The 22,203-nt window shown below is 41.4% G+C and overlaps 1 protein-coding gene across 1 annotated transcript in view; it reads left to right on the top strand.

Annotated features, from left to right (window-relative positions):
- SEC62 (SEC62 homolog, preprotein translocation factor) overlaps nt 1-20,135 on the top strand; it is a 38,318-nt gene extending 18,183 nt beyond the window's left edge. The window contains exons 3-8 of the mRNA XM_074963585.1: nt 469-574; nt 5,907-6,123; nt 8,287-8,379; nt 13,270-13,330; nt 14,660-14,779; nt 16,548-20,135. Coding sequence (XP_074819686.1) covers nt 469-574; nt 5,907-6,123; nt 8,287-8,379; nt 13,270-13,330; nt 14,660-14,779; nt 16,548-17,026 — 1,076 coding nt within the window. The 3' untranslated portion in view covers nt 17,027-20,135. The remainder of the gene's footprint in view (nt 1-468; nt 575-5,906; nt 6,124-8,286; nt 8,380-13,269; nt 13,331-14,659; nt 14,780-16,547) is intronic.
- Nucleotides 20,136-22,203: the final 2,068 nt, after the last annotated feature.

Genomic DNA, 22,203 nt, shown 5'->3' with positions numbered 1-22,203 from the left:
GTTTAACTTTTTTGATTTTCATTCAGTAGCAGCACAAACTACTGTAGAGGATAATTTTTTTTTTTTAAGGTTCCTTTGGAATTTCTTAAACAGAAAATCCCCACACCTTAGTTTTGGAATTATAACAAAATTCTTATTTAGGATAGGATTTGATCTTGCAATGTCCTGTTAAAATTGGTTTGTAATATAATATTGTAAAAAGTATGCATCTGAACCTGGATTCTTTATGTAGTCGAAGTTCCCATTGGCATCAGTGGGAGCTCTGTTGCAATAGTGTGGCCTATCCCTCTAAGAGTTGGGGGGGGGGGGTTGTTTCATTATGCAGGTAGGATTTTTTTCCTGTATTTAGCAAAACTGAGAGAACTAATTACAGATTCTGTTTTTGTAGTATTTGGGTGGATCAAATATTGAAGTGGATCAAATATTCTATATTTTATCATAGGTTTGTTTTTCCTTTTTTCCTTTCAGCCTCAAAAGCTGTGGACTGCCTTTTGGATTCTAAGTGGGCAAAAGCCAAGAAGGGAGAAGAAGCCTTATTTACAACTCGAGAGTCTATAGTTGACTATTGCAACAGGTATGGCCTTTTAGTCAAGATAAATAGTCTTAATAACAAGTACAATTTTCAAAAGCATTAAAGTCCCATTGTCTGAAGGTCCTAAATCACTTGGGCCCTTTTGAAAATGGGACAGCTACTTTCAAAAATTATGTTTTCACTATTTTTCTTATCCTTTTGTGTGTACATTATAGTTACTTCAAAAGAGACTGCTGAAGCAATGTATGATTAGAATGTTTGAAAAAATATTTGTGGTGTTGTATCAGTGACATAGAAATAATGTAGTTTAATAATGGTAATTATATAGTTGTTAACAATTAGAAGAACTTATTGGGCCCGATCCTGTAATAACTGGTGGCTTTGCCATTGGAGCAGCACCCCTGGAGAAAAAAGGAGAAACTAAAATAATAGCAAAGTGAAAGTATCTTTCTCCCAATTCCACAAACATTACAATGTTTATCTAGCAGAATAGCTGCTCTTTCAGATGAAGAAAATATTTCTTCACACAACACACAGTCAATCTGTGGAACTCTTTGCCAGAGGATGTTGTGAAGGTCAAGACTATAACAGGGTTCAAAAAAGAGCTAGATAAATTCATAGAGGATAGGTCTATTAATGGCTATTAGCCAGGATGGGCAGGGATGGTATCCCTAGCCTCTGTTTGCCAAAAGGTGGGAATGGGCAACGGGATGGATCACTTGATGGTTACCTGTTTTGTTCATTCCCTCTGGGGCACCTGGCATTGGCCACGGTCAAAAGACAGGATACTGGGCTAGATGGACCTTTGGTCTGACCCAATATGGTTGTTCTTATGTAAGAATTCTTGTGGGACTGCTGCTCTGAAGGCCTGGGCTCTATAACCCACAAATATCCAGCAGCAGTCAATCAAGAAACTGTCAGCTGCATTGGAGGGCAGCAAAGATAGATTTTAAGTTTCTACTTCATGACTTGTAGGAGCAAAATGAACTTTCCAGTAAAGACTGAAATTGGGAGAAGCTTTAAATGCCTTATTATTGTTCAAGTGATTGTCCAAATGGATTCCACCTTATGCACACCGGATTGGATTTTTTTGGCCAGCAGTGCTTGTTGGGGGTGGGCCTGTGCTCTAGATGTCCTCCAGCCCCCACACTCAAGGGCATAAGGGCAGAGCGGGCCCAACAGTTCCTACTTATCAGTCACAGCCTTACTAGGCTGCCTGGTGTATGCAGCCGTATGCCCTCAAACCAGCGTCCTCTGCCCTCACTTCTAGGATAAGATCACCTTCCCCTAAGAGGGAGGAGGCTTTAACAGGCAGGGGTAGAGGAACAGTTGATCCCGGCAACAATTTCCTCCTCCTCTGATATGGCAGCCAATCTCTCTACGTTGTCCAGCAGATGACTTTAAGGCATTCCAAAACTGAAGAAATGTATCGCCAAGACCCTTGACATCCCACAGAAATTAGTGCAAGAGAAATTGCAAAAGCTTCTAGACATTCTGCATCCTTCCATGTCTGGTAGACTCTATGCTTATTAACAAGGGATTATTAGAACCTGCAGTGGACTAGTGGCAAGCTCCAGCATCGATACCTGCCACTTCCAAAAACGTGGATAGACAGTATGAAGTTCCTCCTAAGGGCTTCAGGTATTTTTATTTGCTTCTTAATAGGCATCAGGTTTAAAACAAATATAAGGAAGTTCTTCACACAACACACTGTCAACCTGTGGAACTCGTTGCCATGGGATGTGGTGAAGGCTAAAAGTATAACTGGGTTCAAAATAGAATTAGATATGTTCATGGAGGAGGGGTCCATCAATGGCTTTTAGCCAAGATGGTCAGGGATGCAACCCCATGCTCTGGGTGTCACTAAACCTCCAGCTGCCAGGCACTGGGACTGGATGACAGGAGATTGATCGCTCAGAATTGTCCTGTTCTGTTCATTCCCTCTAAAACATCTGGCACTAGTCACTGCCAGAGACAGGTTATTGGGCTAGATGGACCATTGGTCTGACCCACTATGGCTGTTCCTATAGTGCCAAATTCACTTGTCATAGTGGCTGTTACAGAAAGATCCAAGCAGAAAGGGCCTCCAAAAATATCACCAAGAAAAAGGACCCTAAGAAACTAGATTTGTTCAGCAGAAAAGTTGTCTTCTCTGTCAATCTCCCAACTATGGCTATTTGAACTGGGACAGATTCTTTGTTTATGGAAAGACTGCTGCAGGAGCATAAGGAAGAATTAAAATCCTTCCTGCGAGAGAGGCAGCTGATAGCTTTAACTTCCCTGTAGGCTGCTTTGGATGTATCCAATATGTCTGCCTGCACCATGGTCACATTGGTGGTGGTTCAGAATTGGGGAGGTCCAAAACACTCATCAAAAACTGATGAGGCCCTCCCCTTGTTAAAGGACTCCTGAGTCACTTTGCGTTCTCTGGGTTTGTACACCTCAGCCCCAAGAAGAAAGCAAACCAGACCTCAAGATTCCTTCACACATAGTCGCTCTGCTCCATACTGTCATAACTTTCTGAGGACATTGGAGCCAGTAAGGGAGAAGCAGAGCTTCCAGAATAGAGAACCCACCGCCTCTTCCTCTGCTACAATGCACTCAACGTCTTCCTCTCAACAGCAGTTTTCATGCTATAGTTGGGCCCTTTTGGCAACTGCCTGTCTTTTTTCAGGGAAGCCTGGGCTGGGATCATTGTGGACCAGTGGATGTGAGAGATTGTCAGCAACAGGTATTGCATGCAGTTCCAGTTGCTTACTACCTTTCAGGTACCTTCCCCATTCCTCTTCTGAGACACTCTCACAAGATACTGTTGAAGAAAGAGGTGGTTTCTCTCCTGCATCTCTGAGCAGTGGAACGAGGTGCCCTTTGAGTTTGGGGGGAAAGGAGTTCTTATTCACACTATATTTTCATTCCAAGGTGGCTGGCATCCCATTCTGGACCTTTGATGTCTCATCAACTTCATCCACCATTTCAGGTTCAGGATGGTGACTCGAGCCTCCATTAGATCCTCAAGACTTCCATGGCTCTAACCTTTCAAGACACCTATTTTCAGATATCCATACATCTGGCTCATAGGAAATACCTCAGATTCCTAGTAGGAACATCTCATTACCAGTACAGTCTTGTCTTCTGGTCTTTCCACAGCACTAGTACTGTTCATCAAGGACTTGGCAGATGTAGCAGCTCACGTAAGGAGAGAAGGGATCCAGGTCTACCAATATCCCAGTGATGGGTCGATCCAGGAAAGATCACCACAACAAGTGACCAACTTGATTAAAGTAGCCTTAAAGTTCTTTGCCACACTGACTCAAAGCAGAGAGTTCATAAAAGTTTTGTTAGATTTCAGGTCAGCAAGAGCCATCTTCTTCCACAAAAAAGATTTTACACTATTTTGGTCCTCAACAACTCTCATTTCAACGAATTGGACAGTTTACTAGACCTGAAACAACTTTTGGCCTCCTATTATTTCCGTAAGGGTTTATCTAGCAATAATATCTGCACATCACCCTGCTATCCAGGACCAAACTGTATTTTTTCCATCCTAGAGTGGCTAGATTTCTTAAAGGCCCTATTCATTAGTTTTATTTTTTTTACCCCCTCCAGTTCAGGAGTCACCAGCCTCTTGGGACCTCAATATAGTTTTAACAGGATTGATGGGTCTCCTTTTAGAGTCTTTAGGTGGTGTAGGGAACAAGTTGCTATCAGTGAAAACTGCCTTTTTAGTTGCCATTACATCAGCTCAAAGGGTTTGGGATTCAGACCTTCTTTGGCAGAGGCTTCCAGAATGGATGCCTATCTTGGTAGAGCTGTCTTGCCATTTTTGTTTAAGTAGGATACCTACAAGCAAATGGATTGTTTGTTACTCACCAAGTGTAGAATCTGTGTGAACAATCACTGAAAGAAAGAGAGCTTACTTACCTTACAGTAACTGATTCTTTGAGATGTGTTGCCCAGGTGAATTCCACACCCTGCCCTACTTTCTTGCTATTAGAGTCCTATTCCTCTGGGATTCTGTTTTGGCGAAGGACCTGAAGGATGGTTGGGGTCGCTCCACCCTTATGCCTGAGGTGGGGGGGTGGATGGGAAGCAAGGAGATCTAGGGCACAGGTGCGGCCCCAATGGACACTGCTGGCCAAAAGAATCCAATCTTACAGGCATGAGGAACATGTGCACCAAGAGTGGAATCCATGTGGAAAACACATCCCAAAGAACTTCAGTTACTGTAAGGTAAGTAACTTTTTTTTTCTTTTGAATAAGGGATTGAGGACCTGATTCTACTGCCATTTTGCATTAAATATTCCAACTGGCTTTAGTGGGAGTTTGTGTGTATAGGAACTGCAGGGTCAGGCTGAAAGCAATGCAGCTTAGAATCAGATTAGCAGAAATGGACTATTTTTCAAACATATTCTTACTAAAATTACTCTGCCTTAAAAAGGAAAAAAGAATGAAACCTTGCTTTTTTTTTATCTGTTTAATTTGTTGTGCCTCCAGCTGTGTATGTTTTATTTTAATATCATTCTGCATATAGTTTTTCCAATGAAGTAGTTCAGCTGATTTCTTTCCCTGTAAAATGTTTAGGTAAATTTACCATAAATAGCTCTGACAAAGACACCTGATCTACAATAATAATAGATAAATGAAAGGACAAGAATCAGTTACTGGGTGAAGATGGCAATAATTCAAACTAACTAGACCACAATGTAAGAGCCAGATTCTCTGGTGTTTTAATCCCTGCCTCCTGCAGCCCCTACCCTTGTAGTGGCAGAGGCCATGACCACAGTATTCTATGCTGTGGTTATCTCAGTTGGCATATGCTTGGTTTCTCAGATGTAAAAGTCTCCCCAACACTTTCCCCCTCACTTGGCACCAAGTTTATGCTTGGGACAGCACAGAATGTGGTTGTCCAAGTGTGTTACCTTGGTTTCAGTAGTACATCTTGGGTCAACCTACAGCTCTGAACCACATAGCCTGGAAAGTTGTATGTCCACTTCCCATATCTCCTGCTGCTGTGGGAAATGTTGACATGTAATTAAAGAGAAATGTTGAAAGGAAGTGTAAGAAAAATTTAAATAATGGACCTGATTTTCCACTCTCTTGCTCCTGGTGTTGTCATCTACATCTCTGCAAAATGCAACCGAATCAGGAAGCTAGAGGTTTTACTTCCACTTTGCACAGGCTTACAAAGAAGGCACACAGGTGTGAGGCAGAGGAGAATCAGGCCCACTATGTTTATTAATAACCAATCCTGCTTGGTGTGATATTGTCTTTGCATCATGCTGTCACAGATATCCAATAACATAACTGTGTTCTAAACATATAACTGCACCATTAACTCCGAATTGATTTCATAATATAACCTTTTTATTGTAAGACTTCTAAAGAAACAGTTCTTTCACCGAGCATTGAAAGTGATGAAAATGAAGCCTGATAAGGACACAAAAAAAGAAAAAGAGAAAGAGAAAGGAAAGACTGAGAGTGGGAAAGAGGATGAGAAAAAGAGCAAGAAGGAAAGTGGCAAAGATGAAAAGACTAAGAAGGAGAAAGAGAAGGAAAAGAGAAAGGATGGTGAGAAAGAAGAGTGCAAGAAGGTAAGTGCAACCCAAAAAGAAGAGGGTCAAACCTATTAGCAGATACTAACTACTGCAAAAAACCTAGTTTTTAAAAGGGTAAGGTGGTTCGACCCAAAATTTTAACCTACCATCTCCTTGCTATTCTGTTACTTACTTACTTACTTACTTACTTTCTTTAAATATCTGGATCTAAATTTTCCAAGGGAGCCCAACCTGGCCTCCAATTGTGCACCTCATCATTTTATCGTAATGACAGAGAAGATGGAATTTACACTAACAAACAAAACACATTTGTCTTTGGTTGGAACATGCAGTGATCCTTTGTACCAATTGTGATGGGATCTCTGGGGTACAACCTGGAACTGGGGTACCACTGTGCCCCCTTAACTCTCCAGCCTGGGCTATCTCTCATATTGCTTTGATAGTGATAAGCAGCAAACCCCTCCAGGCACTATCATCACTTAGCACAACAGCGTGTGGAGCCCCACACCCAGCTAATTGCATGAATGCTCCCTGAGCCACTCATGAATCACACAGAGAAAGGCCCAGCAAGTCTCCCAAGCCGCCAGCCTTGCACCCCCAGAATATACCTTCTTGCCCAAGTCAAAAGCCTGACCAGTGTAAGTTTATTACCCAGTCCACCCCTCCCTCGATGTGGAGAGGACACACGCTAGCCTTTGTAAACTGAGCTGAGATTTCCCAAGCACTTCAAGCAAAATACATTGTTTTAGGTAAAATGTAAAACAGCTTTATTAACTACAGAAAGATAAATATTAAGTGGTAGGCAGAAAAGGTGAGAGATAGTTACCTTTTATTATTATTATTTATTATTATTTTGGTAAATGCATGGTCTAAATCTTAGTAGACTAGGCAATATTTAGATTAAGCAGTTTTTCTGAACTCACTGGATGTTGCAGGTAGGTCACAGTTCGTAATACACAGGCCTCTCCTTTAAGCCTGAGACCAGTCTCTTCAGTTCAAGTCTTTGTCTTCACAGCTTTCAGAGTAACAGCCGTGTTAGTCTGTATTCGTAAAAAGAAAAGGAGTACTTGTGGCAATAAAATTGGTTAGTCTCTAAGGTGCCACAAGTACTCCTTTTCTTTTTGTCTTCACAGCGTTCTTGTTGCTTCCAGCGTAGGTGGGGGATGAGAGAGGTAGAAGCATGATGCCTCTCTCCCCTATTTGATATCCTCAATCCATGTGCCTGGAAAACACTAGTCCAGATATGTCCTGGTGGGCTCTGCCGAGTCACAGAGTTGAGCAGTTCCCCATTGTGTGATGCTTTTACAGCATTGTAAACCCCTTGTTTACCTCTCCCCTGCTGATTAAAGGTCTCTTAACACCCTCCTGGGAGAGGATAACCTCCTTTGTTGTCACTGGAGAACTAGCACCCGACAACTCTCAGGGTATGTCTATACTGCCCACATTACAGTGCGGCCGCAGCAGCGCTGTGACGTGGGCAATATAGACATGTTTTATCACCGAGGGAGAGTTCTCCTGGCAATGAAAAAACCCACCCGAACGAGTGGTGGTAGCTTTATCATCAGGAGCGCAGCTCCCGGCAATAAAGCGATGTCTATACTGGCACTTTTCAGTGCTAAAACTTGTTGCTCAATGGTGTGTTTTTTCACACCCCTGAACAACTTAAAGTTTTAGCGCTGAAAGTGGCCATGCAGACACAGCCTCAAACTTACAACATATTTCAGTAGCAACCATATAGCAAAATTACATAACTTCATACACACTAACAATATACATACTTTGATAGAACAGTCAGGTTCACCAGATTGTGACCTTTCATATGATATCTTACATGGCATGTTTTGTATGAAATATCATAATTGATATGACCGGGGTGAATATGAGGGTTCCAGGGTGCTGCGTTGAGGTGCAGAGTGCTACACCGATATTTTAACATTTGTATATATGTAAGACAGTGCACCAAATTTGTGTGTGCTGTTGCATGTGTAGAAATGGAAGTCCTATTTTGAAATGTTGGCTAGTAATAGGGAGTGCTTCTGCAGTAGTATTCTTGTTGTTCAGCACTCATAAGCAACTTTGTAATGAGGATATATGGATGCAGCCAAAATTTCAAAATGGAACCTATGAATCTGGAGCCTTTTACAGTCTTTAAATTCCTTTTTAATTATTCCTTCTGTTTCATGATTGATATGTTCTTAGGATGAGAGCCCAGGAACACCCAAGAAAAAGGAAACCAAGAGAAAATTTAAACTTGAGCCACATGAAGATCAAGTTTTTCTGGATGGAAATGAGGTGAGGTTTGTGTGTAACTTATATTTCTACACTTCCTACATTTATCGGTGACCAGTACATTGACAATAAAATACTGAGACTGATTGATTTCTCCAGACTTTTTCCTTCTGCCCTTTTGATAGTTACCAGCATGGGTGGAAACCTTGCTGGCCTTTCTTGCTAGTAAAGTCATGCCATATTGAAGTATTTTTAAACAAAAGTTGGAGCTTCAAATTCAGTTACAGGGAAGGGAGTCCAAGGTGGCTGCCATCTAGAAGCCTCATGGTCTGAACATGGGACTGGGAGTCAGGCACACCTGAATTCTAAACTAGGCTCTGCCACCAAATTTCTGTGTGGCCTTAAGTTATTTAATCTCTCCGTGCCTCACTTGCCTCTTCTTTAAATCAGATGATTTACTTCTCTAACGATATCAGACTGGATTCCTGCTCTTGCACTTATATCTTGAGACAAGAGGGAATTCCTGTACTTTTCAGTGGTTTTGCCCATTTAAACAGAGGGAAATGTCTCATACATGGGCCAATGAGACACAGCAGTTGGTCTCTGGAATGTTTCCTTAAATTCCTTTCTGATGGAGGTCAGCAAAGGAGTGTCCCATTAGGACTGTGACTGTTATGACTGGTTCCAGTTCCCTGCCTATCCTACAGACTATACATCGAGAGAAACTTTCTTCACAAAATTGGTGAGCACCTACAGTAGTGGGTTTGTATATGTCTGGTATGCAGTTGACATAAGTCACCTTCTTTTCAGCTGTGAAGGTCACCAGTTACTGCTGTCAGGTACTTGGAGTCTTCACTACTAGACGAAGATGCTATCTGGCCTGACATTCATTAATCCTACTAGTTCAAAGTATATATTTTTTCCCTTTTGGGAACATGAGTTTGTTTTTTACTGGAAGTTATGGCTTCATGGCCAGTACCTCCAAAGCTCCATAAACACTGTGATTTAGTGTTATTTCTGACGCTCGTTCATTTCCATGAGTCTGTTACCTAATGTGAACTCCTGGAGAAAACATCTTTCGTAAATTATTCTTAGCTAAAGCTTCTTTTAAGTAGTAACGCTTCTAGGAATCCATTCAGGAAAGTGATTTTTATGGCTTAAGAGAAGGGAAAATTATTTACCTGTAATTCTCTGAAGATTATCGTTTGTGTTCCTACTTCCTTACAGTTGGGAGATGAACCCTTGATGATTTACCTTTTGTCCATTTAGCTATTTTTTTTTTGCTCACAAATGATTCTCAGAGGTTAGAGGGCTCCGTGCTTCCCACTCATTAAAGCATTACAAATGAATGCTCAAGTGGGACATTGAAGCACCACTGATTGGTCAGTAAATGAGACACAACTATCAGCACTGGAAAATGTTAGTCTTTGAGAGCTAGGGAAGTTTATTCCAGTCTCCATGCTAAACTTCAAGTAGAAATATACAGCTAAATGGTATTTTCAGCTAAGCCAGATGAAAGTAACTTTCCTTTCTTTACCTCTGATGGAGCTATGAAGATTAATGTTTGTAAGATGCTGAAAGTGTAAAGGGCTATGTATTATTAATGGAAAATAATATACTCCTGGGGGAATTCTGCGCCACTGCACTTGCGCAGAATTTATATCCCCCTCAGTTTTCTTTGCTTCCCTGCAGCAAAATGACTTTCTGATGGCGAAGCCACAAGAGCGGTCATATGACCCTCCCCAGCAGTATGTTTTGAGTGCCCAGGGCAGCTGGCATAGAGGTAAATCACTGTGGGGCAAAGGGCAGGACTGGGGAAGACCTGGCTGGTGGCTCTTACCCTGCGCTGGGCTCAGCTGCTAGTCCCAGCTGGGCTGGGGAGGACGGGACTTCCTCTTCCCCTGCACGGTATCTGGGGCTGTGTCAGATCCACCCCCAGATTTCTCCCCTGGCTGTAGGAAGCTCTGCAAACTCCCCACTTCCTGCACCCATCACTCCTCAGCTGCAGCGGGAGGGATCACTGCACAAGGAGCTGCTCCCCCATCCACCCAACCCCCATGCATCCAGACCCTCTCATACCCAGACCCTCCTGCCAAGCCTCACTCTCCCCACACCCAGAACCCCAGCAAGCAACACTCCCCCTGCACCTGGACTACCCAAGCGAGCCACCTGCACCCAGATCCCCAACCTGCTGAGCCCCAACCACCTTCACCTGGACCCCCCTGCAGACTCCCATTACTGTTGCACCCAGATCCCACACAGAACCCTCTCAACCCACACCTGGATCCCCCCCCACTAAGCCCCTCCACACTTGGATCCTGCCTTGCTGAGACTGCCTGCCTACACCTGGTGCACGTGGCACTGAGGGGCATGGTCCTGGGTTGTTTCTGGGGCAGGCCCAGTCCTTGAGCTGTGTCAGGGTTGGGTGCAGCCTCACTACTGAGTCACCTACACCTACTACAGGACAGGCCCAACAAAGAAAGTAACAGAACGCCACTAGCAGTGACCTTCAGCCCCGAACTAAAACCTCTCCAGCGCATCATCAAGGATCTACAACCTATCCTGAAGGACGATCCCTCACTCCCACAGATCTTGGGAGACAGGCCAGTCCTCGCTTACAGACAGCCCCCCAACCTGAAGCAAATACTCACCAGCAACCACACAACAAAAACACTAACCCAGGAACCTATCCTTGCAACAAAGCCCGTTGCCAACTCTGTCCACATATCTATTCAAGGGACACCATCATAGGACGTAATCACATCAGCCACACTATCAGAGGCTCATTCACCTGCACATCTACCAATGTGATATGCCATGATGTGCCAACAATGCTCCCCTGCAATGTACATTGGCCAAACTGGACAGTCGCTACATAAAAGAATAAATGGACCCAAATCAGATGTCAAGAATTATAACATTTAAAAACCAGTCGGAGAACACTTCAACCTCCCTGGACACTCAATTACAGACCTAAAAGTCGCAATTATTCAACAAAAAAACTTCAAAAACCGACTAATGAGAAACTGCAGAACTGGAATTAATTTGCAAACTGGACACCATTAAATTAGGCTTGAATAAAGACTGGGAGTGGATGAGTCACTACACAAACTAAAAACTATTTCCCCATGCTAATTCCCCCCCACACACACTGTTACTCACACCTTCTTGTCAACTGTTTGAAATGGGCCATCCTGATTATCACTACAAAAAAATTTTTTTTCCTCCTGCTAATAGCCCACCTTAATCGATTACTCTCATTAGAGTTGGTATGGCAACCCCCATTTTTTTCATGTTTTCTATATATTGTGACGGGGCAAGGCCAGATGGCTATAGAAAAGTAATGGGAGATAGATATATTAGCTCCAGGCTAAACAAATCCTTGGTACCAGGATAAGTGAAATGGCAGCTGCTCCAGTTCAATTAAGACACCTGGGGCCAATTAGGAACTTTCCAGAGGGCAGGGAGAATGCTAGGTTGATTGGGACACCTGGAGCCAATCAGGGGCTGGCTGAAACTAGTTAAAAGCCACCCAGTCAGGTGGGTGTGCATGTCAGTAGCTGAGGGAGGAAGTTGCGCTGTTGGAGAGACTGAGTAGTACACACCATATCAGGCACAAGGAAGGAGGCCTTGAGGTAAGGGTGACGTGGAGCTTGAGGAAGTGAGGGCTGCTGTGGGGGAAGTAGCCCAGGGGATTGTACATGTCATGTTTCTAAAAGGTCAGCTACCATAGCTGATACTATTAGGGTCCCTGGGCTGGAGCCTGGAGTAGAGGGTGGGCCCGGGCTCTGACCCCCCACCCCCCTTTGCCCCCTGATTAATCGCTGAGACTGGGAGACAGAGTCTGTGCAAGGAAGGATAACTTTTCCTCACCTCCCTCGCTGGCTTATGATGAAAATGGCTCAGTAGACTGTGACCCTTGTCTCTAGAAAGAGTTATGTGGAGGGTCACAGTGAGCCTCTGAGGCTAGCGAAATCCGCCAGGAAACGCGGGACCCACGGAGGCAAGGACAGAGTTTTGTCACAATATATATATCTTCCTACTGTATTTTCCACTGCATGCATCTGATGAAATGGGCTTTAGCCCATGAAAGGCTTATGCTCAAATAAATTTGTTGTTCTCTAAGGTGCCACAAGTACTCCTCGTTCTTTTTGCTGAAACAGACTAACATGGCTACCACTCTGAAAGACTGAGTTTGTGTCCCTGGGTGGGAGCTGCACAGTGATCTCCCACCTCTGTGCAGCCCGTGGCCTATGCTCCCCAGTGCCAAGCTGGAGCCTCCACATTTATTTGACAAATAAAAATTTGCAGAATTTTAAAATACTGTGCGCAGAATTTTTAATTTTTTGGCACAGAATGCCCTCGGGAGTAAATAATACTAGTAAGTCGTCAAAATCATTAAAATATTTTAAATAAAGGCACCAACACACACAAGGGTGTGAGCAATATATCCTAATAAAAGCATTTATCAGATGCTGGAAGCTCCCAGCCTTCATCCTTGTGCCTGACAAGATATGGCACCAGTGTAATATTTGTATTATACATCCTTCTCCAATAAAAGTATTATGCTTAGGCCTTCTGCTCACTGAGTTGGATTAAGGTCAGTGCATTGCTGAGGCAATTTGTGTAGGCTTAAAAGGGTGGTAGTCACAAGATTATATATCTGCTTCTGCAGCTACTTCACTGAGCAGAATTGGCATAGACCTTGGCTTCATGTCTTATCCAAAAATACAGAACCTCCAGCAATACAGTGCCCCCTCACCACAATGCTGTACTGTGGTTCAGTGCTGACTTGGAGGACAGAGTGGCACCTGGTGGTGAATGTAACCTAGTACTAGAGTAATATGGTAATACAGAAACATGCAGATGAGGAAACTAATCTGAAAGCTCTTACCAAAGATCTTTATTTTGGAATATAATTTGTTAATTTTAACCTGATTATTCTTACTGCAGGTGTATGTGTGGATCTATGACCCAGTTCATTTTAAAACATTTGCCATGGGACTTGTTCTTGGTAAGTAAGAATGGATGTTAATGTATAGTATAGGCTATAGTACCAAACAGACACATCTGTTCCTTAAGACATCTGTTTCTTTCCCATGGACAAACTCCTTTTTATTCTCTCATATTCAGACACAGAATTAACATTTTTATCAATTTGCACCTCGCTTACAGTTACACCTGCTAACTGATCTGTAGATTTCAATTGCTTAGCACTAATAGATTGTGTCCTTAATAGGTACTGAACACTCACAATTGATACCCTTTCCCTTCCACCTCCCAGTATTTATGTAGATCATTGGCCCGAGCAATTTTTTTTAAGGTCTAGACCAATTTTAATGTTTACACACAGGTCTATTATTCTTCCTTAGATGCTGCTGTGTAAGGGGAAATGGAAAAAGTTAGGGCCTAAAAGGCACCCAACTTCCCTGAGTTTAGAAATCATGGTAGCACCTTTCTAGAGAATCCTGTTGACACTTTATGCCTAACCACTATGGTGATGGGCACCTTGGAAATACCTAAGGTAGATGGATAAATATTTTTGATCAGTATATAAAGGGCCTAACCATGCTACAACTAGTGGGGTTGTAGTGTACAGTATACTTTGTATATTGGGTTCTGTCTACACTTACCAGGGAATACTTACTACTTATATGGTGCTTTTTATCTTGAGAATTATACAGATCATCTTTTCAAACCATCTCTGAGGCAGGTAAATATTGTTTATTCCAATTATAAGATGAGGAAAACTGAGGCAGAGAGGTGAAGTGACTTGCCAAGGCAAGGCCACATGGGTAAGTCAGTGTCAGAGCTGGCATTAGAATGTAGGAGTTGCTGGCTCCCAGTTCCATGTTCATATAATTTCTCCATCAGCACAGTTCTCTAAGGAGATGATATAATTTATATGACCATGATATATTTAGGGCTTTGAAAGGTAATGTGTTTAGCTTCTAAAGTGGTGTTGGGAGCCAGTTTATGTGATTACGCAATCTTGTAGACTTCAGCAAATAGCAGGAGGACAGAAACTGCACAACTCTATGGAAGACAAGGGGGGGTGAGGATGGGGACTGAAAAACAAGCAAAAAATGAAAGGGTGGGGATATTCACTTGCTTTCTAAACTTAAGCCTGTTCTACTGGGTTTTTATGGCCTAAGCTGGTCGTTTATATATGTGTATTTGTGGGCCAAGAGAAATTGGACTCTGTTTCTGAATGGCAATCAAATAATGGGAATGCCTATTCAAAGTACTGTACAAACATTACTACAGACAACACCACCAGACCACTATTGCCCTTTAATTGGTAACTTATCCATGTTTCTCAAACTCTTCTCTTCATTTTTAGTGATTGCGGTTATAGCTGCAACTCTCTTCCCACTTTGGCCTGCAGAGATGCGAGTAGGTGTTTATTACCTCAGTGTAGGCGCAGGCTGTTTTGTAGCCAGTATTCTCCTCCTTGCTGTTGGTAAGTGTCATTTGTTTATCAATAGAAGTTACCTGAACAGGACAAGTAGGGTAAAATTTTCAGACATGTCTAAGTGACTTAGAACCCTGTCTAATCTGTAAAAGTGGAATAAGTACTTAGGCTCCTAAATCTGTCAACTTCACTTTTGAAAATTTTACCCCTATTCTTTAAAATAGCCATAGACCAGTGGTCCCCAGTCTGAGAGACATGCACCCCTTTGGGGAGCATGGAGGAATATCTGGGGGGCCCTTGGCCAGCTCCCATAGGGGAGTAAGTGCCGCCTAGCCCAACTCTGCCCTCAGCTCCGCTCCCGTCCACAGCTTTGCTCCCAGCCCCGGCTTGACCTCCCCACCACAGCTTAACACCCCCTCCCCCCCCCCCCACACACACACAAACCGGCTTGACCTCCCCACCACAGCCCTGCTCCTGGCCAGGGGAGCATGAACACATTCCATTACTGGTAAAGGGGTGCGGTACAAGAGGAAAAGCTTGGGGACCACTGCCATAGACTTATCTTATGTGAGTAGTTCCTTAATGGCTACTAAATGTCACTATTGTGGCATTGGAAAAAAGTGTTCCTCAGGGTCCATTTCAGGCTGCAGGCTTACACTAGCATAGTGGAGATCGTAGTCCTTAGGACAGCACAAGCACTCTCTCCTATCAGAGCTCTCTGGTCCACTGTTCATGTTCGACCTCTCTTGCTGCTTCTCTCTTGTTTTAGGCACTAGTAGTGCTGCTGCTGCTATCATCTAATGTGAGATGTGTTAGTAAGATTGGGAGATAAGAGAGGTGCCCAAGGTGGTGGGGTATTTAAACTGGAGGAGAAACAGTGACTAAGGTGAAGAGAAAAAAATCTGAGACAGGGAGAGGGAAAGGACCATCATCTACAAATTAGAGGCAGTGCTTCTTGTTGGCCAGAGAATGTGTGCTTCCTCCTGAAAAGCCAGTTCAGGCTTTGGGCAGAGGTGGAATCACCTTACCTAGAAACAGTGTGTTACTTATAAACTTATGGGCATTGCTTGTAGCTAGAATACAAAGGAAAGGAAAACCACTTGAGTCGCATTCAGGTATGTGTTGCATCTTGATATCAGAGGCCTGCATTTTGGCCACCTGCCTTTCTTCTAGGCAGAATTAGATGCAGTGCCCTTAAGGAATAGCTCAGGACCAACACATAAGCACTTGCAAAAGAAATGAAACAGAGTGTGGCTCACCTGTTAAGGATTTGGGCCCAGATCCTCAAATCTGAAATCAGTGGAAGTTAGGTGCCTAGCTACCTTTGAGGAGCTGGATGCAGGTAATCAAGCTTTCTTTTTGATTTGTATGGTGTGTAGCTGAGCAAAACAATGCTTAAAATGCAGATGGGAGATCACTGACCCTTCTATTTTTCATGGAGATTTACAAACTGTAATAGAGAACTTGGTCTTTGGCTAAGATCAGATGATCCTATCCCATTGCAAGGGAATAGACTCTTCTGTCTATTAGCTCTTTACTGTTTCTAACTTTTATCATCAGACTTATGTTTGGGAGGGGATTGAAGCATGGCACCTTTTAATTCTCCCCCTTGCTTGCTTCTCCATCACCACCATTAAGTATCAGAACATGCTGTTAGACCCATCCTTCCAGCCCAGGAATTTGGTTTCATTTGTATTTTGCGTGTTTTGTCTGTCCTCAACTTGATTTTGAGTGCAACAGGGGAGAGGCAACTAATAAACACAGTTGTGTTATGTTGTAAATATTTATATATATTATTTGGGCTCTCTCCTCACAGCCCGCTGCATCCTCTTCCTTATTATTTGGCTGATAACTGGAGGAAGGCATCATTTCTGGTTTTTGCCAAATCTGACAGCAGACGTGGGTTTCATTGACTCCTTCAGGCCCTTGTACACACACGAATACAAGGGACCAAAAGCAGACTCAAGGAAAGAGGAGAAATCAGAGTCCAAAAAGCAGCTGAAGTCTGACAGTGAGGAGAAATCAGATAGTGAGAAAAAGGAAGATGAGGAAGGAAAAGTCGAAGCAACAGGCAACTCAGGAGCAGAAGGCTCTGGAGGAGAGCGGCATTCAGACACAGACAGTGATAGGCGTGAGGATGACAGATCCCAGCATAGTAGTGGAAATGGAAATGATTTTGAAATGATCACAAAAGAGGAACTTGAACAGCAAACAGATGAAGGAGATTGTGAGGAGGAGGAGGAGGAGGAGGAGGAAGAAGAAGAAGAAACTAGGTCTTTACATGAAAAATCCTAACTCACTGTAGTTTTGAGACTGAATATGTGTAAAACAATTGGATTTTCTTCATTGGCTCATCACCAAAATGTAGTTACAGTAACATTCTTTCCATTTGTTTGCTGAAATACATGTTATCCAAACAGTTTTATATCTAGTATCTTCATTTTTAAAAAACTATTAGCTTGATTACTTGGTACAATCTGAAGTCATTAATACACATTTACAAAAGTTTTGTCAATTTGACAAGTTTTCTGTCAGATCCTATGATTTGTCTAGATAGTCCTCAAACATACCGAAGAACATAGTTTCCCTATTGTCATTTTCTGATACTTGCATAACTTTTCAATAAGTATAGCCTACTCAAAATAGCTTTGTAAAATGGTAAAAGTTGAATGACCAAATCTCAGATTATTCCTAGTATATTCATTTAATAGCTAGTTAAGTAAAGCACTTCTTAGCTGATGGCTCTCTTGACATTCTTCCTGATTTTTATAAAATTGTAAGAGAGAACTTTAAGACAACTAGTTTTAGCAGAAGGTAATTTTAAAGTATTTTGCTAAAGACATACAAGCTGGTAGTGCTTATTTGGCTGCAGTGTTTTCAGTTGTGTACAAATTGTGTACCACCAACTTAAGAAATCCAAACTGTTTTGTACATTTGGTTCAGAGAAAGGTGTCATCTCGAGGAGGCAAAGGGAACAGCAGTTTGGAAACTCTGGCTGTTGTTTTTTCCCCCTCGCTTCCCCCGCCATCATAATCCAAGAAGAAATTTTTCTGTACATAATTTTAAAATCAACCCTTTTTATTTTAACTGTTACTTATTATTTAGAAGTTTTATCCAAATTTCAATTTGTATAATTGAAGCCATTTCAGGGTGTGTTTATTAGAGAAATGCAAGATGGAGGACCTCACAGAATCTGTACGTGATTAGTAGATTTGTCCCAGGAGCTTTTAGTTTCTTGCCAACATTCCATGTATTTGAGTGAGTAAATTGATCCTTTATTAAACAAAAGCAGATAACACAGCTGTCTGTATGCCTTAATGTTAATCTTAACATTCTCTATATTCAGAAACTGGAGTACTGTATTAACTGAGGAGTAGGCACTGCTTGAGAGTATTCACCTGTTCAGGAGTACAGATAACAAAAAAGCTAATTCAAAAGACAACCAAGATCAAATTGTTTTTAAAACTCCTGAAGCAATTTGAATGTTCAGTTTGTCTCACACATCTCTTATTTGCTAGACTGTTGGAGGACATTTTGTTTAGTTATATAAGCATTTAAAAAATTAAGATTTGACATTCTTCTGAATTGTTCAGTATCAGACTGAAATTGAAATAGTGAATACAGATGATATTCCTCCCTGACACCACTGTGAGGAAAGAATGCTAGATATTGCTTGAATTTTCAGTGGTTGACAGATTTTTTTTTTCTTGAATTGCTCTTTTCCATCACCAGTGTTTTTGAATGATGTTAATTTTTCTGGTTGTGCAAATATATACATTTTACATGTGCATTGATAAGGTCTGATTTGCTTACTACTTCTGAATATTTATTGTATGGGGAACAGAGATTGGATCTGTTATGCATTTTTCTGTTAATATGGAAGAAATTATTAACCTGTTCCCTGGCAAACTTTGACATTTGTGTGTTGTTGCTGTTTACAGTGACTTGTTTTAACAGATCCGTCACTACCATCCACTACCTTATAAAGATGTGCATGTGTAATGGGATAGTACACTGGCTCAAAACTCTTCTCTCCACTCAGTTTAGCAATTATTTTGAAGAACACACTGCCTTCAGGCAGAAGCTAAAATCTACCATGCTTGCAGTTCCAATCTCCGTTGCTAGCATTGGGAACTGACCTGCAATCCTTTATGTACAACACTCTAGCTATTTGGTTCTGTGATGTAGCTCAGCACCACCCTAAACACCCAGTATTATCATATATAAAATGGTAGACATACATCCTCCTTTCAGCTGAGCAGGAACAGCACGGAACCCTTGCTTTTACTGTAAAATGCAGGGTGGTAAAACCATTTTGTAGTCGACGCTGAAGCTAAATCTTGTCTTTATTCAGGTGAAACTCCCATTGATTTCAGTGAGTTAAAATCAAGTCAGACTGACATTTGGCCTCTATCTAGTTTTTAAAAACCTGGAGAACAGAACCTGAGGTAGAAAGTGTGTAATACATAAGCTGAAGATGTTTTAACTAATATTTGAAAATAAGGTCCAGCATTTTTCCAAGAAAAAAACAATTAGGCTCCCCCAGTTTGAAGCCTTTAGGACAATGTATTATAGCTCTAGTTCCCCAGCTAAAATGAAATGACATCTTAATAATCCTGTTGAATATTAAGTTTAATCATTCTAAATTGGAATAATATTAAATACCTATTTAGTAAAGCTGTCACCTGCTGTCTGTGTGCAGTGACCTATTTGAAATGAGCTTGTGGTGGAAGTCCATTTCCTAGTAGACAGGTGTCTAGATCTCAAAACCCATACCAACCCTGGGGCAGGAGAGTTCATAGCTTAACTAAGCATGGAACTGGAACTATCCTCCAATCCACTGGCTCCCAAACTTTATTGGTTCACATAACACCTTTAGAAAAGAACTTGTGAAGTGGATGGAACATCCAGCTCATGTACACATTGAACCCCGATTACCCTTAACCCTAAATTTGCAGTGATCAACTCAGACACAGTGACAGGGTAACGTGAGAAAGGGTGCACTATTGTTGGGAGCTGTTCTGTGGAGACACAAAGCATTTCACTGCCCAGTTCTATTAGATATTTCCACAAATCCTAAATTCACTGCACTTATTATAAAAATTATTTTAGGGTTAGATAGGAAATGAGTGGCTACAATTTGATATGCCAGCAACAACTAAAGGAAAAAGGATCAGTGGACATGTGACATTTTGCATATACTCTTCCAAAACAGACACAGGGTCCAAATAGAGATATGGACATAATGAAGGTACTGACCAGCATTCAGTTCTCAAGATATGTGGCTACTTTTTAAATCAAAGTATTTCAGAGTAAGTTGCTTCTACTCCCCTTACCGGTTTTGACTTAAACTTTCATAATTTATATGCCTGTCTAGTAGGATGACTTTAATGGGAACAATTTTATTTATATTAGTGGAACATTTAAACAGTTACTCTATTAAAATTTCCTTATTGCAATACAATTTTAGTGGTCTCATTGATTTTTCTCCCTATAGCTATATAACAAGTGTAATAAAGTTATTCTTTTCTGACACAATGTGATTTACCCTTGGTTTAACCAATTTTGAAAATAAATTATTAAAAATTTTAAACTTAAGCAGAAAACTGTGCAGGTCAACATCTAGAGGAGATGTTATACTGAAACCTGCTCTGGGTACAGGGTAGACTAGAATTTTCAACCTAATTTCTCTATCAACTAGTGTACATTAATTTTTTTCAGATCTTTATCTGGTAATGTATACAAGACTCAAATATTCTTCAATCAACTCATTCTCAAATCTGTACTGTATGCATTAGAGAGTATCGCAGTGGGGAGGAGGCTACTAGTAGCTGTGGAAACTGAGCAAATATACAATTACTAGAAATTTAGTAGAATTAATACATATTAGACAAATGGGACTGTGACCATCCTGTAATGTGTGTCAGATTTTCTCTCATAAGTATTTTAAATATTAAAAAGTCTTTGTTATTGCCTCAGTTGAGGCCTGATCCAACTTATAGTGAAGTCCATGGGAGTTAGATTAGATCCATAGAGTGTAATGTAGCTTCAAGGAGAGACAAAGGGGAAGGGGAATGACTCAAATGACTGGTAAATTATACTTTAGCCAGGAGCCTTTATGTCTGATTAGGGAAAGACCCTAATGGCAAAGATGCTGTAGGAATACAACGTGCTGACTCCCTGAACCTACGAGTTCATAATCCAGCTGTCTTGACTTGCCTCCTGAGACAGCTAAGTTACTTATCATGCATTTTACCATATTATGCTAAAATACAGAAACTTATTGCAAATTTAGTTGTATCTCAGCCACTCTGCCTCCACCTTTGATGAAGGACAGTCAGTGAATGCTGCTTTATAATTGGTCAGAGATTAGTTCCAAAGCCCATTTCTCTTGGAGGCAGCATGTTCATTTGCTAATAAGTCCTAATTACTTGGTTGACTTGAGTTTCATATCTGATGCCTTTTAATACATCTTAACAGCAACCCCAGAAACACTTGCAGAGGTGCTGGAACAATTTTTATAGTATGGTGCTCCATCTCCATTGCTGGCATTGAGAACTGAACTGTAGGCTTTTGTGTTCAACATTTTTCATCCATATGGTACATTACTATTTAAAGCAGCTGTCAAACCTTTTGAATCCAGAACAAAGAGGGGATCAGTTCTATTCAATGTATAGAACTGGGAACTAGAAACCCCTGTATTCTAATCCCAGCTTTGATACTGACTCATTCTATGGCACCAGTCAAACCCATAGGGCCAAGTTCTTCTCTGTCAACCTATCCAACACCATTGCAAGTTGGAGGAATGACTTGCAACTCCATTCCAAGTCATATGACTGAAGGAGAATTTGAGTCTTAACCTCTCTGCAACATGAGAGTAATATAGTAGTTATTTACCTGCCATACAGGGGCATTGTGAAGATGTACGAATCATCCTTTGTAAAATACTTGGAAGTCAAAATTTGTTTTACTGCTGTGCACATTTTTATTGCAGAATTGGTATGTATGTGCCTTAGTGCTGAACTCAGTTTATCATTGATTTTGCTCATGTGCCTTGAAAAGTTTGTGAGGAGAATGGCATAAAATGGTGCAAGGCTGTATTGTACACAGAGTTAGACTGTAGCTTTCTCATTTACAGACAGAGCAGGACAAAATAACCCAAGCAATGCAAATGAATGCTTGAGTCTGTTTTCAATAGACTTCCTGGTATAATTTCACAGTTGCTTCTTGCTTTGCTTAATAAAAAAACATTGGATGATTTTATTCATAATGTAGCAACTGAACAAACCCATGAAAACAAAAAGGTATAGCTCCTGATTGTGTATGCAGTCCATTATTCCATGGGTTGATACAGTGGTCATTAGTGCTGAACTTATGTTTAGTTAGTGGAAAAAAGGATTTCATAAAACATTTATTCCCCCTGCAAAGAACTTCAGAAAAAGTGTTAGGGTTGGTGATGAGCATCATGCAAA

The sequence above is a fragment of the Natator depressus genome, chromosome 9 (assembly GCF_965152275.1).
Source record: "Natator depressus isolate rNatDep1 chromosome 9, rNatDep2.hap1, whole genome shotgun sequence".
NCBI lineage: Eukaryota > Metazoa > Chordata > Testudines > Cheloniidae > Natator > Natator depressus.
Note: the sequence above shows the minus strand (reverse complement) of the source record. Positions and strands in the feature narration are given on the sequence as shown.